The 26,903-nt window shown below is 38.2% G+C and overlaps 2 protein-coding genes across 3 annotated transcripts; one reads left to right on the forward strand and one right to left on the reverse strand.

The window, feature by feature from the left end:
- Window positions 1-1,515: 1,515 nt before the first annotated feature.
- On the forward strand, window positions 1,516-5,451 carry inha (inhibin subunit alpha). Its single transcript, XM_041782046.1, has 2 exons — window positions 1,516-1,881; window positions 3,862-5,451. The coding sequence occupies exons 1-2, from the start codon at window positions 1,521-1,523 to the stop codon at window positions 4,608-4,610; spliced, it is 1,110 nt and encodes a 369-aa protein (XP_041637980.1). The 5' UTR covers window positions 1,516-1,520; the 3' UTR covers window positions 4,611-5,451.
- A 1,067-nt stretch (window positions 5,452-6,518) lies between these two features.
- On the reverse strand, window positions 6,519-26,226 carry LOC121506144 (gap junction gamma-1 protein-like). Of its 2 annotated transcripts, none has more exons than XM_041781747.1 (5): window positions 26,055-26,226; window positions 12,840-13,111; window positions 12,534-12,759; window positions 11,775-12,452; window positions 6,519-7,997 (listed from the first exon to the last, which is right to left on the reverse strand). In XM_041781747.1, exons 2-5 carry the CDS (start codon window positions 13,077-13,079, stop codon window positions 7,984-7,986), a joined length of 1,158 nt encoding a protein of 385 aa, XP_041637681.1. In that variant the 5' UTR covers window positions 13,080-13,111; window positions 26,055-26,226; the 3' UTR covers window positions 6,519-7,983. The 2 variants fall into 2 exon arrangements, with proteins under 2 accessions (XP_041637681.1, XP_041637683.1); XM_041781749.1 differs by lacking the exon at window positions 26,055-26,226 and adding an exon at window positions 25,905-26,048.
- Between the last annotated feature and the right edge of the window lie 677 nt (window positions 26,227-26,903).

The raw sequence follows: 26,903 nt of genomic DNA on the forward strand, positions 1-26,903 counted from the left end.
ACCTCCTATAAAGCAGGGGTTCTCAACCTTTTCAGCCCCTGACCCCCAAAATAAAGGTGCCAAATAAAGGGCCCCCCACTGTACCTGAAGGTGCTTGATCACAGCCATATACAACTAGGGTTTCTGGGACCCAGCCAAACTGGGGGCCCATGGAGGTCAGCAAAACCACGGTCCATTGTAAAGTTAAGCTTTGATACCCATATTTTATATTTAACCTGAAAAAATAACCACTCTTATCAAAGAAACAAAAAATCTTTTTTCAATCAGTTGTGTAGTGAATAGCCTTCTTAAAAATGAATTTCCCCTTGTGGGACTAATAAAGGAATATCTTATCTTATCTTTGTTAAAAAAAGAATTAAAATGGTTTAAAAATTGATACAATGAGTTAATAATGGCAAAAAATGGTGGAAAAAGTGGTGAAATTGGATTTTAAAAGTAGCCGAAATGGGTTTGAAGTGTTAAAAATGACACAAAAATGGCAAAAAAGATGGCAAAAATGGGTTAAAGTGGCAAAAAAATGGGCATAAATAGTGGTCAAAGGGAGTTATAAAATGGCTGAAATGGCCTTTAGTTGGCAAAAATGGGTGGAAATTTTGTGAAATGGGATGAAAAATGGTTTAAAAATCTTGCAAAAAGGGTTAACCAAGAAACAAAAAGGCAGATAATGGCAGAAATTGGTTAAATTAGCAAAAATGGGCATAATGAATGGTGAAATGGGGTTAAAATTGGAAAAATGGCCTTAAAAAGTGGTAAAAAGCGGTTAATAGTGGCAATAATGGGTCAACAGAGGCAACATTGAGCTGAAGTGGCAAGAACTGGTTTAGAAGTGGCAAAAACAAGCAGGAAAAAGGGGTGTAAAAGTTTAAAACTGACAAAAATAGATGTTAAATAGTTAAAATGTGTTAAAATTGGTGGGGAAAATGATGGAAAGGGGTTGAAATTTGACAAAACTGGTGTAAAGTGCAACAGTGTAACTTAAACATATTCTTAGTTTTGGGGGCATCTGGAGACCCCCTCTCAGAGTCTCGTGACCCTTAAGGTTGAGAACCACTGCTATAAAGAACCTCAGAGATGATTTGCTGGTACAAAACAAAGCTTATGTGTGAGCATCTGCTTTACACAGATACATTTTGAAAAACTACTCCTCTGCTATGCTTTCAAGGACTCAAGGACGGTCAGATTAAGATAACAAAGGGAGGTACAGTAGGGAGAGGCTTCTTTGTTTCAGTGGGAAAACAGGTGCATGTTACATATCACAGTTAATATCCGTTTATGTGAAACTAGAAATCAAATCAGTGGGATTTTATGAAACTTGACGGTTCTTAATTTTGTACGGAGCCACTTTAAGACATAAAAAGTATACAGTTTGCCTCAAAATTGTGCCACACAGTCGCAGAAGCAGAAAATACAACATCCCTACTGTCAAGGCCATTCTTTGCTATCTTCCCTTTGTGTATTGGCAACAACACACTTCGCTTGCAGACTTCAGTCAGACTCAGATAGCTGCACAGCCAAACAAAATGTGTGAAAATGAGGAAAGCCACACAAGGGAATCAGTTTTCTGGAGCTACAGTACAGTCATGGTGTCCAGCAAGGCCCTAATCCTGGCTCCTCTGTGGATCTATTTTTTGACTCAAGCCTGCGTGGGAGACGAGCTACCCCGGGAGGCTGTGTTGTCCTGGTTCAGACAGAGGGTTTTGGAGGGTCTGGATTTAGAGGAGCCGCCGCGGATGACAATGCAAGGTCCAGATGGGGATGTGGTGGAGACGGAAGCAAGGCCTGAACCCCCGAGGGTCCTGAGGATGAGCAGGACAATGCTGGTCAAGGAGCAGAGTAGTCCAAAGCAGGACATGACTCAAATTATTGTCTTCCCCAGCTCTGGTAAGACATCCAGGTTATAACAAGCTGAAAATCCCCTTACATCCCTTTTGTTAGATGTATCTTGCAGCTGCATGACGTAACTTGCCTTGACGAGGCTTAACACAATTTGGAAGGCATTTTCTTATTGAGAGCCCTAAATATTGACTATTTAAGTGATAATAGCAAAGTAACTGCAGCTAAAGATGATAGACCGCCCCCTCAAACTTCAGTCTATGTCACTGTGTTATAAAATCTATGGCATGGCATAGAAGTTTAACCTGAAGTAGTCCTGAACAAGTAATCAGAAAAATAGTTATTGTGATTGAATGGTTCTTGCTTTTGAAAGTAGAGCATTATATCGTCTGCATACACGGATATCCCCAATAGAAAACCATTATACTTCACTAATTCCTCTTTAATCTTACTTTTACCAATGTTATTGCTATTCAGTACCTCTTATTTATAAGTATAGCATAATATCTGCATACAAGGAAATCACTGTTACAATACATACTTCGTACACTCCTCTTAAATCTCAATTTAACAGAAGTCCAAGTCATTTAATATTTCTTGTTTGTAAAGTATAAAATAGAGTCATCTGCATACAAGGAAATCCCCGGTAGAAAATTACTTTTACTTCACTGGCTCCTTTGATCTCCCTTTATCAAAATTGATCTGTTTTCTGTTTCTAAAGCGGGGATGTCAAACTCAATCACAGCAGGGGCCAGATTCTGGATCCAGGACTAACCTGAGGGCCTAACAGGGTCACCTTTTTAACCATAAACTGTAAACCTCATTTCATCAGTAATTAAATATGAAATTTAAAAAAACAGCACTGATGATGAATGATTTTGACATTTAAAAAAGTAAAAAAGATAAGTTTAAAAGGCTCACAACCTCAGAGAAGTAAATTTATTAGTTCAAAAAGGTCAAAATAAGAAATGGAAATTGAAAAATAATGTTTTTTAAAGGTAAATATATTAGAAAGAAAGTCAAAATTATGAGTTTAAAAGGTCACAATATGAAATAAAATTTGTAATCATGAAATGAAAAAGTCAAAATATGATTCAAAATTTTAAATTGTGAGTCTAAAAGGTCAACTATGGGATTATGAAGTCAAAGTTCGGAGTTGAAAATATGAGGTAAAATACAAAATAGAATCAGATTTTGTGATTTAACAAGGATATCTTAAATCATCAAGGATAAGTTCACATTTTTATACTTGAGGAAATCTGCAGACCTCATGCTGATAGGCCAGTTATAACAGAAATATGAGATCATCTTGTAGGCTGGATTTGGCCCCCGGGCCTTGAGTTTGACGCCTGTGTTCTAAAGTATAACATAGTATCATCTGCAAACAAGGGAATCTCCTATACAAAATCAGTATGATAAAAATAGACTCCTGTTTCATCTTACTTTTTTTAGTAGTCATTATTGATACTTCTTGTTGTAAAATATACCAAGGTATCATCTGCATACAAGGACTCCTCTCAATCATCTCACTTATCAGAATTATCCAGTGTTTCTGTTTGTATAACCTATAACATTGTATCATCTGCATATGAGGGAATCCTCTATACAAAGGTTTTTTACTTTAGACCCCTATAATCTCACTTTTGCAGAATTTATTTTTGTTTAATTTTTATTATTTGTTTATCTATGTACAAGTATATCACCAATTGAAAACCAACATACTTCACTGACTCCTTTGATCTCACTTCATCAGAAGTTATTTTAGGTTCTTTTTTTTGTAAAGTGTAACATCTCTCCCGTATTCTTTGTTAATCTCTCATTTCAGAAGATGTTTTCTTGAATTTCCCTTGGGATTAACAACGTATCTATAATCTATCTATCACTGACTCCTCTTGAATAATACTGATGCAGAAATTACTATTTAATGCTTCCTGTTAGTAAAGTATAACATTGTATCATCTGCATATGAATAAATCTCTATAGAAAGTCATTATATTTCATGAACTACTCTCTAATCCCACTTTTCAGATTCTACCTGTGCCTCATCTGACTCAACTCCAGGAGAAACCACTTCTAGTAACTTCACTTATTACTTCCAGCCATCCGTCAACAATCATGAGACAATGCACACATCTGCCCACTTCTGGTTCTACGCAGGTGAAAAACCCTCCGTGAACACCTCTGCCCAGCTCTTTATTCTCACTTCTGGGCAGCAGCTACTTAAAGCAGCAGACTCTCCATCAACAAGGAGCTCAGATGGTTGGACCACGTTTGACGTTGATCAAAAGTTGCTCATCTTTTTAGCTGAGGGTCCTTTTCTGCTTCAAGTGCGATGTCTGGCCTGTGAGTGCCATGCCAATGAACCAGACAAGTTGCCGTTTCTCCATCTCAAAACTCAGCCGAAAGGTCCTGTTCGATCCCCACGCCAGGCTCCAGTAACCATCCCCTGGTCTTCCTCCGCAATTGACCTCCTGCAGAGGCCCTCACACGAGAGACCCCAGCAAAGCGACTGCCACCGTGAAGAGATCCAAATCAGCTTTGAGGAACTTGGCTGGGATAACTGGATCGTCTATCCAAAGGTGATGATGTTCTACTACTGCAATGGGAACTGCTCAGCTTGGGATCGAACAACAACCATGCTGGGGATGACACAGTGCTGCGCTCCAGTGCCAGGGACAATGAGGTCCATGAGGATCATGACCACGTCTGATGGAGGGTACTCTTTTAAATACGAGACCCTGCCGAATATTATGGCTGCAGAGTGCACTTGTATCTGAGCACTGCAGTGTTAAAGGGCCAGTTCACCAATGTAACTAAACTTGTGAGTTTGTCAAGTTTCTGCTTCTCTACTTAATTGAAAGTAATGAATCTTTCAGATTTCTGCCACCAACAGAGCTCAACTGTGTGCTACCAGACATAAAAATCCCATTTATTATAGTTAAATGGGGAGATGATAGCCCTTATAACTTTCAAATACTTATACAACCATGTTTCAAAAGTTTCTTTAGTTTTCTGTTTGTTTCCAAGGATTCTTTTCTATTTCAACATGGATTACTTAAAATCTAAGCATATAAAGCACAGCTTTTAAGACTCAGGACATGTTGCAAACTAGGTGGATTGGCCCTTTAAATGTCTTTTGTTTTATCAATCAGACATTTCTGAGGGTTTTCCAAGTCTTTTTGTAGTTTTTCAGGCAAAGTAAATCCTGGATGGCCTGTTTTCTTACATTTTCTGTTATCGCTTATAACCTCTAGAGGGCAGCGTTGGCCCACTTTCACATAGCATTGGACATCAGTATCTTTCAGTAGTCTCAGTTCTGCTGTTAGGCAGGCAGGACTGTTCAGCTGAAAAGAGAGTAAATGGGCCCTCCCCAGTTGTGATGTACTGATAATGCATTTGTGTTTGTTCACTGCTTTTCACCATTTTTTTTTTGCCCATTTTTGCCACTTTCGGACTTTCTTAGCCCACTTTGGCCATCATTCCACTGTTAAGACTTTTTAACTGCTTTTCACCATGTTTTCTGCCCATTTTTGCCACTTCCACAGACCTCTGTCTCTTTAACCCATTGTTGCAACTTTTTAACTGCTTTTGGCCACTTTTTAGACCATTTCCCCTCTAATTATCACATTTTTGCAGCTTTGACATACCTCTGCGACCACCCTTTGTGCCACTTTTTTACTGGTTTTCACCATTTTTTCTGCCCATTTTGCCATTTTTAATTTTTTGCCCATTTTTGCCGCACATTTCAACAGCTTCTCACCCTTATTTGCCTTTCTTAGCCCATTTTGTCTGTTACTGTCATGCCATTTTTAACCCTTTTTTGCCTTTTAACCCTTTTTCTGCTACCCCTTCACATCTTTCACTGCTTTGGTTGCCAATTTGTACTAATTTTTTGCCTCTTTGACCAATTCTTGACACTTTTCCAGATTCATTGTCACTTTTTAACAGTTTTTTCACCATTTTTTTTTCTTTCCATTTTTGCCCCTTTCAGCATTTTTTTAGCCCATTGTCTCTGATGTCATCCCATTTTTGCCTCTGTAATTAGTCTTCATTACTTTTTCTGCAACTTTGTCACTTTTTGCCTTTTTTATTAGCATTTTTTTTTGCATCTTTTTGCAATCACAAATTTTTCCTTAGTGATTCACTTCCTTCTATTTTATTCTCTGGCATGATGTTTGAGCACATCAGCATAGCCATGTAATCTGACATTACTTTCCTAACAGTTTACAGTTTATATTATTAAGATTTCCAGAAAGAAAGGCAATTTTGTTTTAAGAAAAGGGGTTTGAATTTTGAAAAAAGCTACACTATACACAGCATAAACAAACAGATAAATCAGATTCTTTATTACTTTGATAAGAGTGGTTATTAAATACAAAATGTGGTTATCACTGATTAACTTTTGAATGGGCCTAAAGCTCTTTTATCCCCTTTCTTGGCGGCCTTGCTGTTAGAAATAGTATATGACATGAAATCACTGTTTTGAACCTGACTTTTTGTTTCTATATACACAATTAAACACATTTTAAAAGATTTTACACCAGGGTTTGTATTTCTTCAAGTATTAAAGTGCTTTGTCCCTTTGAACATTTGCATGTTTAACTTTCAGGTGTTCTCAATCAAGACTTTGTCAGAGAAACAGGAGAAACAAAACAAGCAGCAACTACCCCAAAGGCTTAAAAAGATACCGTTCAAATATATTTATTTACTCTGAAGACAAAATAATCTCTACAGTTACAAAAACTACAAAACTGACAATAGAAAAAAAAGCATTGAAAAAAAGTACCATATTCAAAAAATGGAGCGTCGTACCTTGTATGAAATGTTGAAATTGAGATGATTACAAAAATACAGCATCAAACAGCTCTTTGGCGATCTGCAGTTTCATTATTCCAGCCAAAGATCATAAAACCAAAGTACACTGGACACGGAAAGCGATTGATCAAAAGTCTCATGATGAATGGAGAATGAGTTTGTGTTTACATGGCGCCGGGCTGTGCGTCAGCAGCCAACTGTCATCCCCTCCTCAGCTGGGTTTTCTTTCTCTTCAGGGTGCATGAAAAGCACCCGTGTTTCAGGAGCGGAGGGGCAGCGGTGCACGTCAAGGATGGAAAATATGTCTCAGCGGAGAAAAATGTAAATCGAAAGGACGAGGATGGAATGTCATTGTTGACGGTAGCCCGGGAGACAGATGTTTTCAGCTGTTTTACGAAAGAAAAAGTGACATTTTCTAAGCTTTCTTCACCAACATTATGAATCATTTGTTTTGTACATAAATCAAGGAAAGGAAAAAAAGGATTATCTAACATCCAAGAGCCTATTTTTCAGCAGTTATGTGAAACAGGTGGCGTTCACTTCCTTCTAATCTGGACAGAGCTTTGGTCAAGAAGTAAAAAATGTTTAAATGAATTGATTGTAATTGGAAATCTCTTGGAACAGTTCCGGTCTTTACAGAATTCAAGCATTTCCCAGGTAAACATTTTGGCCAATTTGAGCAAATATACAGGCTACAGAATCTGTAAAATAGTATGAAATTAATGGTGTGGTTCCAGCTATTCAACAATAATCCCTAGAATCAAATCTGTGAAATGTGACCTATCTAGTTCATGTTAAGCCCCCCCCCCCAAAAATCTACTGCACGTGCTCCGTTCACGGCGTAACTCCAGGCTGCGTTGCTTGAAATCTCTCCGAAGCCGACAAAGTTATGATTCAGGGACGTTTTTATAAACAGCATCTCTTTTGTGAGACAGACAACTAAAGTAGACTCGGCTGGAGGAGCTTTCCGTAATCCTTGCGAGGTTTGAAATGGAGGATTACAGCATGGCCACAAAAACATAGAGTGGGCGTACAGGAAAAAAAAAAAAGGGTGTAGACATGGTTTCAGCTGAAGGCACGGTCGAAGCTGGCGAGTAGAAACTGGAGATGTGGCCGGCTTTCAAGTTTACAGTCGTGGAGATGAACCTCAGTCAGGCGTTCAGGCCGACCCCTAATACTGAAAGGCACGTTTCTCTCATCCACGCACACACACACGCACACAAACACACGCTCTTGGTCTCCCTCAGTGGTCTGACTGCACTCCCATATGTGCTTCCCCCATGTGTTTAAGGCCAGTAGGAATGGAGGCGCAGACGTTTGAGGCAGGAAGCACGCTCAGGCATGTATTCCTAGGGGAGGAAGAGCAAAACAAGAGAGAGATTCAGCACGTCTGCTCACTCAAAAACCTTCACTTCAAAAGTTCCTCTCTTAGTAGAGGTCAGGCTTTAATTAACCAAAACAAATCTGAAGTAGGCTATTCATTAGAAAGCTTAAACTGCATTTAAACAGTCAATCCTTGCATCACATATCACAATTTTCTGCACCAAGTGTTCAGAAAATCAACTTCAAGCTGTAAACTCTCACTCTGCAATTCTCCAGGGTGTTTTTAAATCATTTTCTTACATAAATTCAATGAAACTTAATCTCATTTGATGTTAGTGGGTTCATTGCAAGTTGCAAAACATGACTTATGGAAAAAGTATTTTTATAGGTTGGCATTACTTTTCTTCCAGATGTTTTCTCCACCAAAAATTAGCTCAAGGTTCAGGTCTGCTACTATGACTCGCTCAGTACTTTGAATAAAAATGCAGCACACTTGATGCTTAAATCACTCAATAAGTTGGCATATCTAGGCCAAAAAAAAAATCACAGGAAAGTAGGAATCTTTGCTCTTAAAGAGGTGTTCACTCAAGATGTTTTAGGCCTCTTAATCAAGTTGCTGGTTAGTTCAAGTTTTCAGGTTAAATTTGGTGACTAACAGCACCGACTGGTAGAAAATCTTGCTGCAGAGCAAGGCATTACAAGAAAAATGTCTTTAAAAACATCGTTAAGAGTTACTAAACCCTTAGACCACTTTCTCAGATGCACCACTTGACCACTTAGGGTCCAAATCTCAATATTTTAACATTTTAAGTACTGAAATTCTCTGTTTATGTGTTAAAAATGTGCACACTGACCGCTCTATACAGGCTGAACTCATCACTGCACTGGTGGCAGCAGGCAGAAGGCCCCACCAATCATAGAAGCTGGTGTTACTCTAGGATTGTGGGTAGTGTAGTGCTTTGGCTAAATAAAGGTATAAACCATGTTTTCCTTAAAACAAGCTTTATCACACACAAGCTTACAGAAACTCTGACATTAAATTTTATACTTTATTAATACATAGTAAGACGATCTTAGGTTGAATTTCTTGTCCACTTATTTTTTCGTTTTGCGCTGATATGCAGAAATGTGACAACAAAGAAAATGCGGATAGTATTTCTAGGTAAGCAAATTAGGGATTTTTTGGAAAATTTTTAGACTAAACTATGAGAAAAAACCCTGAAACCAAACGGTAGCTAACAACAGAGGGTCATATTTTTTTCTTAAGATGCCTGAAAGTAGTTGTATCACAATCTTGATTTACAGTTTTTATGTGTTTTGCACTGCAAAACTAAAAAGTAGAACAGCATACATTTAGTTTCAGGATACTTTTAATACTCTTTAATTCTCATTTCAAAGCATTTTAAAGCCTACAACCTTTTTGTATTTCTCTAAAAATAAAGATCTTATAGTCTTGCATTTAAGACTTTTTAATAGCCTTAATTTTGGCTTTTTTTTTTTTTTTTTAAATACTTTAAGACCCTATGGACACCAGGCTTCCTAAAAAAAAGTCAGGCCCAGACCCCCAAAATAACAGTGACAGAGGCTGGGGAGCCCACTATCCAGAAATGTAAGCATAATGTTGTGGTGCAAGAGAGCACAACAGCCTTAAAAACATTTTTAATGTAGTCATTTATACAAAGAATGGTTGGAAGGAGAATATATTATTGGAAAGCATCTTGTGAGCCACTGGACCGCTGTTCTTCATGATCATGTTCAATTGTTTGCTTATTTTAAACATCTTTATAATACAGGAGAGTCACTAATAACACCAATAAAAGGGGGATTTGTGGTTAAATGTGGGTTCAACCAATCAGAGATGTTGCTATGGCACCTGTCGCTAAGAGACTCTAAGCTCAAAAATGAAAACATCCTAGCGTGTGGGTTTAACCTGACCAAATATCACTGCCTCCCTGTTCAAACCGTTCAATAAAAACAGTTCATTCTAGTAGAAGAAGAAGGAAGCTCCACAGGTAAAGATGTTGCTCTGACACTCTAGAATTCTGGGTAATGTTAGACTGCTGCCAGAGATTGCGAATTAACCATGTGATTCTTAAAATGAGGTCACCAACATAAAATTTGTGCCTCGGTTCTAAACTCGTGGAGCCGGGACCCAAAAGTGGGACGCAAAGTCTTTTTTTTAATGGGTTGCAGATGTGAGTCTGGAAATAATTGTAAAAAGTCTATGATGTGCTTTTATTTTGAAGGGTATGTTACCATCTCTTGGGACAGTTTGGGTTTCAAATGGAACAAAAATGTGGCAAAGCCATGTTTCACCAAAAACATCTGGTTATGCTTTTTGAACTTCAGGTCATGATTTTCCGTTAAGGAAGTGGTTGGTCATGAGGCGAGAGCACTTTTCTACATGACCAGAAACGTTGTTTCAGTGTTTAACAGTCTTTTGTTTAAAAATTGACTGGTAAATTCACTTTTAGCGGTAGAATGCAGATGTTTTGTGGGTAAATGCAGGCTTAACCAATCAAATGTGATGAGTTACTCTAGGACTGTGGGTAATGTAGTGCTGTAACCTGAGATTGTGAATTTGTTGCTTTTGAACAGTTTTTCAACACTTTTTCCACCAATTTTTGCCACTCTTTGCATACTTTTGCCTCTGTAACCCACTGTTGCCACTTTTCAACCCTCTCTTAAAATTAGATAACTAATGAACCTGTCATCTACATTAGTGCTTGCAAAGCGAGGGCCGGGACACCACAGGGGGTAACGAGACACTGAATCAAGGGTCATGGGAAGCTTTCTAAAAATCTGAAATTTTCATGATTTACAGTGGTTTTTATACCCATCATTGCAAAAAAGACACAAAAAATGAGTTCAAATGAAAACATAGCCAGAGTTAATAAGTGACACTTGTGCTGGTTTGAGAGTCATTTGTAAAACGTTTCTTAAAATATTAGTTTGGACCATCCTGTATGCTTTAACCAACTCCAGAGACAGAGGGAGTCCCTGGAGTTACTAGAATACTGACTCTCTGTTGCTACGCATAAAAAATGCGCTTTTCAATTGTTAGCTTTAAAAAAATATCACACATTATTATTTTATTCCACTTTTACTGACCCAGCTATTTCCATTACAACTAATCTAATTATTGATATTTAAAATATCCATTAATTTTTTGAAATTTCAACCCTTTGAATGCCAGTCTTTTGTCGTGATGCCACCATGTTTTTCAAAGAAAACAAAAAGAAAAATGAAAGATTTCAATATACTACGTGCAAAGTAAATTTGTTTACTTGGGGGGTAGGGGTTGTGACAGTGCCATTCAGTGAAGACAGCATGTTTTTTTGCAATATGCCAAATATGGTCAAAATGGCACCATCTGGTGGAGAGTAGTAAAAATTAAAAGTCCAGATTGACACTCAGATAATAAAATGCATGTTTTATGCTTGAATGGAAGTGAGATCTAAAATCCTAGTTTGAATGGGTTTCAGTGGAGCATTTTTTGCTCTTAACAGCTTCAATATAACTCTTTTTCCGTAAACAGTGTATTTTAGACTTACTGAAGGAGCTGAGTTGGAAATAAGATCAAAATAGAAATACACACTCTCACCATTATGGCTCATAATCAAATCTACAAAGCAGCACAGACATAATGATGACGTGGCTGATCAGGGACAGCAGGAAGGTTGGAGTGGGCATGTCCTATCCCCCTTCTCTCTCAGGCCTATTTTCTGACATTCAGCTTAAACTAAGGGTTTAGTTACTCTTTGCATTTGCATGGGAAAGACCACCTTGTTAAGCATCTCTACCTTTCTCACTGGTCTCTCCCTGCTTTTCCTGGGCGAAGTTGAGCCGGTTCTGCTCGGCAGCCGCCTCAGCAGCCGTGTTCACCTCCGGGCTGCTGCTCCGTGAAGGACTCCCTTCGTCAGCCTGGTAGGCCAGGTCCAGGTGCTGCTGTGCCAGCTTCAGGTGCCTCCTCAACCGCTCAATCTCCCTGGATGACTGCACCTCGTCCCCGAAGCTCTCCCGCCCCGAGTCGCCCATCGGCAAGTCCCTCAGCTCCCCTTTAAGCTTCTCCTTTTTCATGGTGGCGTGGTATCCGGGCGGAGCTGTCGGCATGGCGCGTGAGATCGGTCGTGGGCCTCGTGAGGTCAAAGTTGCCCTCCTGCGGAAGGTATCTCTTATACCGCCGATCCCGAGGTGGATGATTTCGAAGATGGTGAGGATCAGGCAGAGGAAGGAGACGAAGTACATCACGAGGAGGAAGATGGTTTTCTCTGTGGGGCGGGACACGAAGCAGTCAACCGTGTGGGGGCACGGCGAGCGGGTGCAGATGTAGGAAGGGATCACCTCGAAGCCATAGAGGATGTACTGGCCGAAGAGGAAGGCGATTTCGAAGGCGGAGCGCCACATCAGCTGGCAAACATAGACTTTCATGAGGCCGTCACGGAGGATTCGCCGACGACCATCGTGCTTTTTCTCTGCACCTTTAAAGAAAAGAAACAAACAATTTAGAATCTGAATTATTCTCTGAATTGGAAGCAAATAACAGCTCATCTGTATCTTACTTTTGTCTGCTTTTTCCACCTTCTCTGGTTCGATTTCTTCAGCAATCATGGGGTCTTCCTCTCCATTATCCTCTGCCTCTTCGTAGTCTCGAACTGCGCCTCGACTCACGATGGGCATCCTCTTCTTGTGCTTCTTCACAGGTCTGTACTCGCTGTCTTCACTTCTTGCAATCTTGTGCATTGCAAATCCCAGGTACATAATGGTGGGGGTTGTGATCATAATCACCTAGAAAAAGAGATAAGACTTAGACCGTCAGGCATAATAAAGCTGAAAACGTCACAGCAGAAATGTGGTGTTGACCTCACCTGAAAGATCCAGAATCTGACGTGTGAGAGTGGTGCAAACGCATCGTAGCAAACATTCTCACATCCGGGCTGCTGCGTGTTACACACAAATTTACTCTGCTCATCGTAGTAGATGGTTTCACCTCCGACGGCTGTCAGCACGATGCGGAAGATGATCAGCACAGTCAGCCAGACCTTCCCCACGAACGTGGAGTGGTTGGAGATCTCGTCCAGCAGACGAGTGAGGAAGCTCCAGCTCATGGTGCCGAGGTGACCGTGGAGCTAAACCAGCTCTGGAAGAGGAACAAAAACAGACTTTTTAATCCTTTTAGTCTTGTTTTTGTTTTGATTTGGTCCTTTTATAGTTCACTGACCCACCATTGTATTGCAAACATATGCTCTTTTGCACAGTTTGACTGTTTTTGTTTTTCTTGAGGTTACAGCTCAGAAAGAAGATTTTTCCACTGAGCAGCAAGAATGAACTGAGGACTACAGACACAGCTAGAAGTGATGGTTTCACTCTCAAACTGGGGGGTAAATCTGATGCATTCTGTTCAACTTAAACTGTTAAAGGAATGTATGGGCTCAATGTTTAAGTGTTTTGAGGGTCATCAGTGGTTCTCTGGGCGTACCATGGGAATTTGTACAAGGAGTTATTACTACAACAAAACATCAATAAAAGAAACCGTAACATGTGTTAAAGAGGCTGTTTTCCAATGGATATAAGTGTGGTGTGCCTCCAGATTTTGGCTAGATTTTAAGTGGGCAAAAAGTTGGAAAACCACTGGTAAACACAACCACGCCATTTTTCAATAAGTAGGTCAACTAAGGCCATCTTTTTTGCTACATTTAGGTTCATTTGAGTCATTACTATGAGGACAAAATGTCCAAAATGGTTGGTTTTCCAGGCTTTAACATACAAAAATAAGCAATTCTTCAAATTTTGCAGTGATTTGAAGCTGAATTGTCGTCATTTTTTGGCATTTGGGCTGGAAAAAGCAATATTTGGAGAGTTTGTCAGCCACGTCACCTGGTGTCAAAACTGCAGAATCTAGTGGGGGGGATAGCAATTAGATCATTTTCCAAAGTCGCCCAGCCCTAGTATGCATTTCCAGGTAGCACCCTAAGCAATCCCAGAATGCTTTGTGTGCAGCTTGCAGAACAAATGAGGAAGGCCACTTTTAACAGCTTTTCTCCCTTATTATTTGAAGTTCATCTATGAAACCAAAATGTTGGCTTATTGTTTGATTGTCATTTCTGTTGAACAGAGTCCAAAATTTAAAAGATAACATAAGCAGCTAGCATGAGCACAGCTGAACAGCATGTCTAGGTCTCTACTTGCCATCTTTTGTTATTGTTTTAATTGAGAGCCCCCTGGAAATGGTATTTACATACTGCACATTTAAGAAAAAATACAAAACATCAGCATTTCCACTCAAAAACATGGGAATATTAAGTGTTTTTCCTGTCAATTTCCTTTGACATTCCCTTTAAACCACTCTAGATTTGGCACCTCTATTAGAAAAAAGTAGGGCCTTTATTGAAAGGTTCCCTGGACTAATGGTGTCTTCACAAGAAGAGATCATATGAATGCACCTTTCTGAAGGTATCCACCACATCCTAAGTCTGATATTTCTGAATGCCTTGTATTCACGAGTTACGGCACAAGTTTAAGGACATTTCCAGATATGGAAGATCCTTTGCATGTCAGGTTTTAGCCTCAGACAGGACCAAAAGTTTAATCATAATCAGTGGTTCACAACTGGTCGACTATCAAAACCAACAAACACCTTCTTTCAGAGAAATTTTGACCCAAATTTCCTGTGTTTTACAATCACAGCCAAATGTTTTTAATGAAAGTGGGGCAGTTTTTGGCTTGAGATGGAGCAAAAAATGTGTTAGAGCAGTGCTACTCAAACCTGCTCAAAGATCCAAGTTGTTGAAAAATACATTTACAAGAGCCACAATCTAAGTGGTGAAAAGTGGAAATTAAAATAAGTTAAAGGTGGCAAAAATGGTCAAAAAGCGGCAAACACTGGGAGAAAGGTGGCAAAAAATGGGTGGGAAGTGACCAAATGATGAGTTAAAAGTGGTAAAAAAGGAGTGAAAAGTGACTAAAATGAGCAAAAATCGGGAAAAAAGGTGGGAAAAATAGGCAAAAAGTGGCATTTAATTGCAAAACGCGGCTTAAATGTGCAAGGAGTGGCAAAAAAGGAACAAAAAATTGCAAAAAGCAGGATAAAGTGTGAAAATGGGAGAAAAGTAACAAAAAGAAGCGGCAAAAATGGGCTTAGAGTGGCAAACACTGGGAGAAAAGTGGCTAAAAAGAGCAGAAAGTGGCAAAAACATTAGTTACAGGTGGCAAAAATGGTCCAAAAAAGGCAAAAGTGTGTAGAAAATAAGTGAAAGCGACTAATATGGGCAAAAATCTGAAAAAAGGTGGGAAAAACGGGCAAAAAGCAAAAATAAGTGGCAAAATGAGAAATTAGTGGGATTTAATTGCAAGAGACAGCTCAAATGGGCGAGAAGTGGCAAAAAGGCCAAAAAAAAGGTGAAAAAATTGCAAACAGCTGGATAAAAGTGTCAAAAATGTGCTAAAAATGTAAAAATGTAATTAAAGTTGAAAAAAAAAAGCAAATAATGACAATGGAAAAATGCAGACAAAAAACAGAGGTTGAAAATTAAAGCCCACTGTGTAAGTGTGGGAAACAAAGTGATTAATGTGACTTGCAATGGATAATTTCTGAGGTAAAATGTTCCTTTTTAAGGTTTTTTTTGGGGGAATAATGATTCAAATTAAGACATAGAAGAACCACAAATCATCACAAATGAGCCACACGTTGAGTATCACTGCGTTAGAGAAAGGGATGGAGACTTGTCCTTCAAAATAAAAGCACATCATAGACTTTTTGCCACAATCCACTGACAATCACCCTGCAACCCACTAGTTGAGAATCAAGCATATAAACAACGTCCTTTATCCCTTTTCTAAACTACCAACTGAGACAATCAGCGACCTCTTCACCCCGTGTTACCTTTACCCTCAATCTTCTCCTTGGGTAAAACAAGCGAGCATTTACAGGCTTACCTTTCCTCACTGACCGCTCGATCAAATCTTGCATGCAAGTGTTTTAGTCCGACCTCGACAGCAGGTCAGAGAAATAAACAGCCACATTCTTTGGCTTAATCGGCTGCAGATCTCTCACACATGCAGGTATCCACGTGTAAACAGCACAGCACTCTTGGATTCAGACCTGTAACCTTAGTGACAGTTTGCTACACCTTCAGTCTCACACCTCCCTGCTACTCAGAGCCTGAGCTGCTTAATCAAACTTCAAAGCATCCGCCGGCAGGTTGCCGCTAGCTGTGAGGAGACCTGCTGCTGCAATTATGATACTGAAGGAGTGAATGGGGCTGAGGAATTTGTTTCCTGCCACCTTGCCAGGAATTATACCTTTAAAGACTTTAAAACAACTATTTGATCATCACACGTGACTGTGACAAAGACAGAGACGGTACATTTTTGAGCACATTTAGAGTAAATCTGGCCGTCTGATAACCTATGGAACAAGTTTGATTTGACAGAAATGGAGTCTGCTGACAACCCAAGACTGCTTATGATAAGTTTAGTCATAATTAGATGGTTTCTTTCTTAAAAATATCTCAAAACCCTTCTTGGAGTCTATTTAAGGCTCCATTGTGTTAGTAGTGTTCTTGCATTGGTTTTCAATTATTTATCCGTTAAAAATGCTCCAACTCCAAGGAGATGGAATGTGCTAGAAACACTAAACTCACCAGTATGACTGGAGCTTCCATGCACTACCTTCCCAATAAATATGAACCAAACTGGCCAGATGGTGGCGCTATAACTGCTGAGAGAAGAAGCTTTTTTGAGTCGACTATGATGGATTGTCCACCACTTATAAGACACATTTTTTACACCTCCTCCTAAACTGTAGGTCTGACTGGTAGCAAATTTCCTGAGAATAGTCCTTGAATGAAGCTAAATAAATGCTGTGAAACACCTGTTGGTATCTTGTTTTTTTTTGGGAGTTGCTGACCCATAAACTTTGAGTCTGCCTCAACACTGAGTGGACGAAAATTCACCAAAAATGGCTCTGTAGCACCCTTAGAACTCAAAACACCTCTGATAAATCCTAATAAAACTCACTAGAAACATCCTTTACCTGTTTTTTAAAACATGCACACCACATTTAATCAAATCTGGTAAAAGGAAGAAAAACAGTGCGTCTTTGAGTGCTCTCTAGAAAGGCTACAGGCTTTGAAATGATAGTAGAATGAAAAGTACAAATAAATCAGCTAAAATGACAAACTTCAGCTTTAAGAAGTTGGAAACTCGGTAGATGCTGGTAGAAACTTAAAGGTCTCAAACCCCAAAAAGGCCACTTGAAGCTACATTTTGTCACTAAAATTAATGTGGGACGAACAACCAAATCACCTTGTTTGTTAAATTATCTCAGTTAAGTTTCGTTTACCAACTAACGGATGTTTCCCCTCAACCACACAGAGTAAAATGATTAATTTAAGAGCTCTGGGAATCCAAAGAAACAGCTTGGAGTCTGCAAACAATCCAAGACTTTAATGGAGTTTTTTTTAAAAGACATATTTGATCTGTTTCCCTGCCAAAAAACAGGGATGCAATGAATTTGATTTGTCTTAACAGATATGTGGATATTTATGAAGCAACTTTAGAAGTATAAAATGTAGTTCTGACCTTAAAGCTTACTTTAAAGTGCAAAGAAAGACTTCAGCTGATGTAGGACAGTTAGTCCTGCCTAAAACTCCACTTATTCATTCATACATACAGCTAACATTTACAGCCGATAAAGGCTGATATTTATGGATGATATACGGGTTAGCCTGCAGGAAACTTTATATCTGCTGATAGCCTCCAAGAATTTATAGAAAAGTTCGATTCAAGCGTTTCTTAATAAGGGCCTTTTTTTTAACCTGGAATTTAATCCAGGACTACAGCTAAAGCCTCTACTTTTTAGCTCACCTGGTGTTTGTTTGCTTAAATACCTAGATGGACATTTCCTCAAACAAACAGGATAAAAAAAAGGCATAATTTTACAACCAAAATGGCTAAATAGCTTTCATTGGAGCCGTCAAGAATCTACAGAAAAGGTTTGATTAAACTGATTTACAGTCTGCAGACATCACAAGACTTTAATAGTAGTTTTTAGGTTATGACTGGTTTCCTTCTCAAAAATGGCAAAAAAAAAAAAAAAACTTCTTAAAGCCTAAAAGAATAAAGAAAAAAATTAAACTCAACTCAACAATCTACAGAAAGAGTTTGATTCAACTGGTTTTTAGTCTGCAGACAACCTAAAAATGTTTAATAGCAGGTTTTTAATCATAAGTGTCATTATTGTTGTCATGTCATGATTAGTTTGGAAAAAAAATAAATAAAACGAATGAAAAAACTTTTGTCCATGTAGCCTAATTGTAATTAAAGCACCTAAATCATAATTTAATCTTAAGTTGGTTAGCTTTAACGTCTACAGGATATTTCCTCAACCAAACATGGCAAAAAAAGCTTTTAGAGCCTCTCAGAATCTAAAGAAGCAACTTCATTCAACAGATTTAGTTTCTGCAGACAACCTGAATCTTTTATTGTACTTTTGGAGTCATGACTTATTTGTTTCCTTTTAAAAAACAGCAAAAAGCTTCCTTTAAAGCTTTTGAGAATGTAAAAAAATGCCTTGGAGTCTGCAGACAACCTAAGACTCTCAATGGTCGTTTTTTTTTCCAAGTCATGATTACTCAGGTTCCTCCTTAAATACAGCTGAAAAGCAAATTTTAGAGCCTCTGTAAACTGAAAGAAAAGGCTCAATTTGACAGATTTGGCATCTGCAGAACATCTCCAATGTTTATGGTACTTTTAGCCGTAATTTAACCTTTAAAAATGGCAGAAAATTTCGCTCTCTTAATTTAAAAAATTGCTTTCAGACCAGTTTGGATCGTGAGCCACCCTTTGACTTTTTAATGATGTGTTTTAAAGTCACGGTTCATCAGTATAGCTCTTGAAAATGGCTAAAAAAAAACCCTTTAATACCTCAGAGAAGAAAAAGAGGAAACTTAATTAAACCAATCTGGATCTTTAGACAACAGAAGACTTTAAATTGTCATTTTTTTAAGTCACTTCGCTTCACTTTCCCTCTTAAAAATAGCTTAAAGGCTTCTTCTGCACCTCTAAGAATCTAAAACAAAAAGAGGCTTCAGACAACCAGACTTCTTTAAGGTTTTCTTTCTTAAGTTTCCCTTTTTAGAGGGGCAAAAGACCATTCCTTTGGTAATATTTCTCTCCTTAAATTGATTGCCAGACTCCAATAAAGCACCCCATTGTTAACTTTGTCTCTCATTTGTTTGCTTAAATATTTTAAATGGACATTTTCTACACCTAGTAGAGCAAAAATCTCTGATGAAAACTGGTTTTGAATGCCACAGAGAGGCTCTAAATCAAAACAGTAACAAAAGATGATGATGTAGGTAGCTCCAGCCCCCTTTCCTGATGAAAACGAGCTCCTATGGACCAAAGCAGAGACATTTAGTAGAGAGGTTTAATCATTTTTGATCAATTAAGACATTAAAGTGCAAAAATGTGGCGTATTGTACCTTTAAAGTTGATTTCTAAGCCAGTTTGACAACCAAGCTTAAGAGCATAAGCCCTACAGAAACATCAGGATGTATTGGATGCATCTTGTGTAAATTTCTCCTTTCAAAATAAAGGGTGTAACACAGAAGATTACCAGAATTTCATGACTCATTTAAGGCTGTAGCCATTACAAGCATCTTGAGGCATGTCTCTTTCGATCAGTGCTTTTTTCTGTCTCCCCTGGCCAGGTTACTCATCCATTCCTCTCTCCAAACTGGCATCTTTGTTCGCTTTGGTTAAGGCTGACTTGTCCGAGCCTGACCAGGAGGAATGTTCTCCTCAAAACCAGAGCCGTCATGGTGAAAGTTCAGACGCTCGACAGCTAAACCAAAACTATGATAGCACGCTGGAAGTTGGCGTTTTCTTGGCTGGAGCCAGACGGGGAAAATTATGGGCCTGAGATTTTTCTCATATCTGAAACTAAGTCTGAAAGTCCCTTTCATAAAATCCGACTAATCGCACTCAGAAAAGAGGGTTTAAAAGGAAGATTCACCCAATCCAGGGGGTTCAAACTGTAATCTGGGAGAAAATTAAAACAAAAGAGCTCCTTCTGGATGCTAGGAGGGGGAAATTGCATAAAACGGAGTCAGCTTTGTGACCCGGGACCATGCACAGCTGGGAGGTGACATCTGTTTTACCCCAACGTGCAATTACAAACCCCACCTATGTGCTGTGCTGTGGGTGTTAAAGCAGAGGTGTAGAGCACATAAACATGTAAAAAAGCACTTTGAAACACAAACAAACCAACAAGGAGGTTGTTTCGCAGCCTGAAGTTCACTCTCTAACGCTCTTTAGTGTTCTCACGAGTGAAAAAGTTCAGATTTAAAAGCCACTCCTGCTCTGAACCGGGTGAATTGTCCCTTTAAACAAGACACGACCCACTTCTGCCAGGCTTGGGTTTCCTCCATTTAAACTCTCCTTGAGAGCTGAGATTCAAGACTCTGGTATGAGCTGTTTTTTGAGGACGTGACCCGTTCTGGAGCATCTTGCCAGAAGAGTCATGAATTTACAGCAGTTTGACCACTAATGGACGTTTATCTGCATACAAGTGGAACCACCACGGCCGAAACAAGACGCTGAAGAATGCTGATGTCTGAATTAGTCCTCCAGTGTCTGCTTTCTTATCAGTCACACAGACACCTGGAAACCTCTTTACTGGATGTGACTTTGCTTTGAAAACAGCTGGAACACCACAGTACGTGCCTCTTCTGCTAAAAGAGCAATTCTTGGATGATGAAGCCACCCTAAAACTTTGATATTTTCCACAAAGCTCCTCATAATCCATCCAAGTTTTAATCATTCTTTCTTTGGTTTGAGGTAGAGCTTGAGTGAAACAGGATGCTTTGAGAGCTAGAATGATTTCTGAAATGTCAGAATACCAATAAGTAGGGATGCAAAAACATCTGAGCTCACAACACCATGCTTATTGAAAGATTTAATATGGAATTTTTCCCCTGATATATCCACATTAACAGGAATCTCATTCATGTTTCTGCTGACTTGTTGCATGTTTGATGGCCATAATCTGCTGCAGTAAACACAAGATCCTCAGACTTTTCACCTCTGTAGAAACTGTTCATAATTCTGCAGTTATGCATTACTCATGAAAATAAGACAATATAAAAAAACCAGTACTTTTGCTATAATTGAATAGCCTAAAGTAAGTGTTAAATTCAAAACAAGAAGTAAACAGCAGAGATTTGTGGAGCTGCCTCTACTAATCTTTTGTTATTGTTTTGATTGAGAGCCCCCTGGTGGTGGATTTTAGATAACGTGTGTTAAAATCAGTTTATGGACAATTTTAATTCTGTAATGTTAATGTTTCTCGAAATACAATGTCTAAGAACACAAGCATTACTTTCATTTCTAGGTTGTATAGCTATGCAAACTATCAGAGAGCTCTACAGAAATAAAAGATTTTTAGCCAAAGGGCTGCAAAATCTCTACTGCAGTTTACATTCCCATAAAATTGACTCAAATCGTTTTATCAATGATTAATTGTATTGCAGGGCATATCATGGAATGCATCCCAAAACAATGTGTAATAGATATGATGAGTCACTAGATGAACTTACCTTTTTTTTTAATGATTTTCCAATTTTTAAGACTTTTTTCTCTTTTCTTTCAACAAGTACAATTTTCATTTTCTTACTTCTTCTCATAAATCCAAGTAATTTATTAATTTTAGGGATAATATGAAAACAAATGCAAATTTTCTCCCTAAAAGGTGACGCTGATAACTTCAAAATAGACCTTTTAAAGCAAATAATCACGTAAAGCTGATTTAAATTGACACTACTTGTATTGCTTTTTAAATGTGTTGCAATTAGGGCTGTCATAACATACAGTTTTAAGTCCCAATTAATCTCAGAGTTTTCTGTAGTTAACTGCGATTAATCTCACCCTTTTATTTGCATTTTAAAATCCTCCTGTTTAGACTTTTCTGCCGTCTTAAAATAAGGGTAACTGACTTCCTATTGGATACAGACCTGCTTTTATCAAAGATAACATGAACATATTCAACAAAAAAAGGAACTTGTCATGGATTAAAAATGAAATCAGAGATCATAATAAAGGTTCAGATCGCTTTTGACAAGGACAAACCGACGTGTCTTAACCAAGTGTGTCTAAAGGGTCAATAAAGCACAAGATTAATCGTGATTAAAAGAATTAGTGCTCTAATTGTTGGCCTTACTTAATCAAGATTAACTTGATTAATCTTGACAGCCCTAACATCCCTTCTAGTTAGTCAACATGTAATTATTTTGGCTTCATCCCTAAATGGATAAAGCAATGGTTGTTACAATAAACACTTTATGATTTAACATCATGCAGTACTTAAGTTTCAGAGCTTGACTTAAATGATACAGTTCTGATCTTTTTAGAGGGGGAAACAGACCATTTTATCTCTATATGTGGGCCAAAAGAGCAGATTTTTCAGCTTTAAGGAGAGAGAGTTGAGGAAATTGAGTGTGCATTGATTTTGCTCCTGTTTCAGCGAGGTTTAATTACTTGAAAAGCTGCTTTTTTTTAGAGAAAAAAATCCTTATTCCAGACTATGACTACTTAAGGGTGAGTCAATTCTTTCAATCCTCTGATTCGACAAAGCACTTTTAATGAAGTTAAACATTTTAAAATGACTGCAGAGGGGAAAAAGTGACCTAGACGCCACGCAGTAGTCAGTTTAATGAGATTTTTATCCTTTAATGATTGCAAATGCTTGCATAGTTTAATGTGACCACTTTATAAAATATCAGCGAGTTGTTATCCTATGATTTGAGGCAGAGTTTGAGTAAAATTAGACTTTTAAAAATGATTTCAGAGAGAATTCAAGATCCTTGCTCAGCCATGTGGAGGCCCTTTCAGGGCATTTTTGAGCTGAATCAATTGAGAAAGTTAATAATGCATTGATTTTTTACTATTACAACAATATAAAGTGACTTAAAAGGCTGCTTTTGCACAAATAACCTTCTATAAGAGGATGAAAACATGATGTATAATGACCTAAATGCAGAGTCGACAAAAGCCTCAGTGGTGATTAGGGCTGGGCAAATAATCGAAATAAAGATTAAATCACAACATGACCTAATGCAATTTTCAAATCGCAGAGGGTGCAATATTTCTTTGACCTGGAATGTGTTTTTGAAATACCACTTTAATACGTTTTTTTAAGCAGAGGTGTTTTGCTGAATGCAAACATTCAGGTGCCAATATTTTATTAATATTTTATTATATATTTTTCTAGAATAATTGACAAAAGTTCCTACCTTCCTTGTTTTTGTATATTTTTGTCTTCTTCAAAATAAGAAATCCATAAAGTCATCAACCCCTTCATTACAATTCATATCAAATTTGCAATTTAGAAAAAAATTATTGTAAATTTTGGGGGATTTTGCTTCGAAGTTATAAGATATTTTTGCGGAAATTTAAAAAAATATATTTTGATATTTTTAGGAATTTGATTTGATTTTTTGGGGGGGAGTTGCTTTGAAAATTTAAAGTATCTTCTTGAAAATGTGAGAAATTTGTACATTTTTGGAAATTTGATTCAAATTTCTTTGGAAACTTCTTTAGAAGATTTTTGGTATTTTTACGGAAATTTTTAACATTTGTAACTTTTGGGGGAATTTGATTCAAATTTCTGGGGGAATTAGCTTTGAAACTTTAAGGTTATTTTATGAAAATTTGAGTCATTTATTTTTAAAAAATTTTAAAAAGTTTATTTGATTTTTTGGGGGGGGGTTGCTCTGATTTTTTTTTTTTGTACTCTTATGAAAATTTGAGGAATTTTTTTGAATTTTTGAGGGAATTTGATTTGATTTTTTTGGGTGGGGGGCAGGATTTTTAAATTTTTAGTTATTTTATTAGAATTTTGGAACATTTATTTGTAGATTTTGGGGGAATTTGATTGAAATTTCTGGGGGAATTAGCTTAGAAACTTGAAGATAATTTCATGAAAATTTGAGACATTTATTTTAAAAATTTTTTCAAAGTTTATTTGATTTTTTGGGGGGTTTGCTTTGATCTTTTTTAGTACTTTTATGAAAATTAAAGGAATTTATTTGAATTTTTGAGGGAATTTGATTCGATTTTTTGGGGTGGGGGGGCAGGTTTCTAATTTTTAGTTATCTCAGTAGAACTTTCGAACATTTATCTGTAGATTTTGGGGGAATTTGATTCAAATTTCTGGGGGAATTAGCTTTGAAACTTTAAGGTAATTTCATGAAAATTTGAGAAATTTATTTTTAATTTTTTGAGAAGTTTATTTAATATTTTTTGGGGGGGGTTGCTTTGATTTTTTTTGTATCTTTATGAAAATTATTGAATTATTTGGGTGGTGGGGCAGGTTTTTCATTTTTAGTTATTTTCTTAGACTTTTTGAACATTTATTTGTAGATTTAGGGAGATGGATATAAATTTCTGGGGGAAATAGTTTTGTGTGATAGAATATAGAATGATTTATAAGATGAGGAACCTGAAGAATAATCACATGTTAAATTGCAATCACAATGTTAGGTGAAAAAAAATCACAATTAGATAATTTTGCCAAACTGTTCAGCCCTAGTGGTGATGCTCTGACATGTACATTTTGCAAGAAAATGCACGTGTATAAACTCTTTCATATTGGCATCTCATCAGCCTGATAATGGCAGAGATTTATGCCTTTATTTTAAAGCTGCAGAAAAGCTGCTTCCTTTAATTTAAATTGCATAGAAACCTGAAGTTCTGGTTGTCTTATTTGCATTCTTGTTGGCAAAATCCCTGCCAAAAAGGCTAAAAAAGTTGGTTTTATTTAAAGGTTTTGATTCTTGACGTGATGTCTAGTCTGTAGAGCAGGTGTTAGCGCTCCAAAGAGGGGTGTATCTCCTATTAAACACCCATGAAAGGTTTCCAAAGGTGCAGATTTTAAAGGTTAAAGGGCTGTCTCTCCTCCCACAGTAAACAGACAAAATGTACCCATACTGTTAAATGCCCCTCGCTGCTGTCTTCCTCCCTACATGAAGACAACAAAAGCAGCTCATCAGCATAAACTGTTTATCCTGGACAAACTTAACTGGCGTAAACGCCAACATTTTTGCAACAGCTAACCAAAGTCAGCTCAAACAGTAGCTTATTTGCTCATGTGGGCAGCTCAGCTGATTTAATGGCTTTCTCTGCTCCAGGAGTCACTGCACTGGGCTGCAGGAGGAGATTGGAGGGGGTTGGAGAGTTTTTTGGGCAGAGGATCTGGACAAAGCGAACATTCCTGCCTAACCAAAAGCAGAGAGCCTGGATTTTAGGGTTCAGGGAGCAGACAGAGGGCACATGAAATCCCCATGCAGTCTAAAGACATGCACCTACAAATGTCAATCACTGCTCTTCTTCGTGGTGCACAAAAAGTACAGCTTGAACTCGAGGAGGACATCCAAACTGAGTGCAAAAGTTGAACCAAAAGAGAGGCAGTCGTCTCTGTTTCATATAAAAGCAGTAAAAGGAGTTAAAAGGAGGGTTTTCAAAGAGCTGTTGAAGGCTATGAACACGCTTTGCTGACTCAGACTGAATTGTTTTGGAAATTGTGGCATTCCTTGAGGAAAACAAAGTGCTGCCAAGCTTCAGTGGGGAAACAAAAATCCGCCGGATTACAGGATGAAGCCGTCATTTGAAACAGTAAAAGACACGATTAGCAAAAAGGTTAAACCGCCGCTAATATGAGAGTTAGTCATTAAAATAACAAAGGAAAACCAGGGTAATGCTTGGGAGGGAGTCGTGTGGGTTTATTTAGCCATTCTGATGTGGCAGGGGGTTAAAAATACCAACTTTAACGCATTTAAAGTCGAGTTAAATGCGACTTTATCGTAGTGTAATGGGCTATTTCGCTCCCCTTTGAAGTTTTAGCTAGCCAAAACAGGTTTTCCGTCAAGACTCACCACTCTCCGGCACGCGCAGATCCAAAACTCCTTACGTGGAGCACTTTCAGGCTCGTAAAATAAATCCCCGGATGACAAAAAAAAGCTTAATTAACGCTTAGAAAGATATTTAACTCTCTTAACAAACTTTTCTAGCTGCCAAACACCCACCTTCTGCCGCTCCGTCCCGCGCGTGTTCACTCCTCGCGCTTAATTGCTCGACCAGGTTTTCCTAATTAGCGCGCGCGCTCTCATCGGCGTCTGCGTGTGCGTCCGCGTCCGAGCCAGTAGTCCTTCAGTGTGAACCCATTCAGCTCGGTTGACCCCATGTGTCGGCGAAACGAGAAAAAAAAAATTGATTTCTGAATACTCCTTCTCCTCCTCCTCCTGCGTCTGCACCTCCTCCACGTAACTTCAAAAAGAGGAGGCCTGAAACTTGAGCCTCGCGACGCTGACTACCGTTCTGCCCTCGCGACAAAGGACTATGGAAATCCTATTATGTGTTTTATAATAAGATGATGCTATGTTAAACCTCGGGTGTCCGTGGGGAGTTTATAGGAATTTCACAGGATATAAAAAAACCACCAGGCACAATGAAGCCACTACAACATCTATGATGAAACTTACACCCTATTTCAGTGCAAAGTCATGGTGTTTGGCTCTAAAATGAATAAAAACCACCATGTCTAATAATAAATCATGAAAAATATTCCTTAATTACCTAAAAAACAAACTTGAGGATAAAAAACTTCACACAAACTAGAAATTTCAAACCTACAGCGCCCATATATTGGGAAGCCACAATAATAATTATATAAATTATTGAAAATACGTTTAATGCATACTTTATGGAAGCCTCAAGTGGACACACTTCCATGTTTTTTTCCCCATTGTTTTCAGGATAAAGAGTTATTTCCACTGGTGGACTCAGAGGGGGGGCAGAGGTGCTAACCGCCCCCTAAGTCCCCAGATGTTTAAAAAGAAAAAAAGACAGCAGGTTTGCCCTCTTGGACGCCCCTT

Source organism: Cheilinus undulatus, linkage group 24 (genome assembly GCF_018320785.1).
Source record: "Cheilinus undulatus linkage group 24, ASM1832078v1, whole genome shotgun sequence".
Classification (NCBI taxonomy): domain Eukaryota; kingdom Metazoa; phylum Chordata; class Actinopteri; order Labriformes; family Labridae; genus Cheilinus; species Cheilinus undulatus.

Excerpts from the sequence above, each read along its gene's own strand:
- inha (XM_041782046.1), top strand. The coding sequence starts at position 1,521 with ATGTGTGAAAATGAGGAAAGCCACACAAGGGAATCAGTTTTCTGGAGC. Across the intron at positions 1,882-3,861 it reads TATTGTCTTCCCCAGCTCTG|ATTCTACCTGTGCCTCATCT; the intron begins GTAAGACATCCA and ends CCCACTTTTCAG.
- LOC121506144 (XM_041781747.1), bottom strand. The coding sequence starts at position 13,079 with ATGAGCTGGAGCTTCCTCACTCGTCTGCTGGACGAGATCTCCAACCAC. Across the intron at positions 12,760-12,839 it reads TCAGATTCTGGATCTTTCAG|GTGATTATGATCACAACCCC; the intron begins GTGAGGTCAACA and ends CTCTTTTTCTAG. Across the intron at positions 12,453-12,533 it reads GGTGGAAAAAGCAGACAAAA|GTGCAGAGAAAAAGCACGAT; the intron begins GTAAGATACAGA and ends TTTTCTTTAAAG.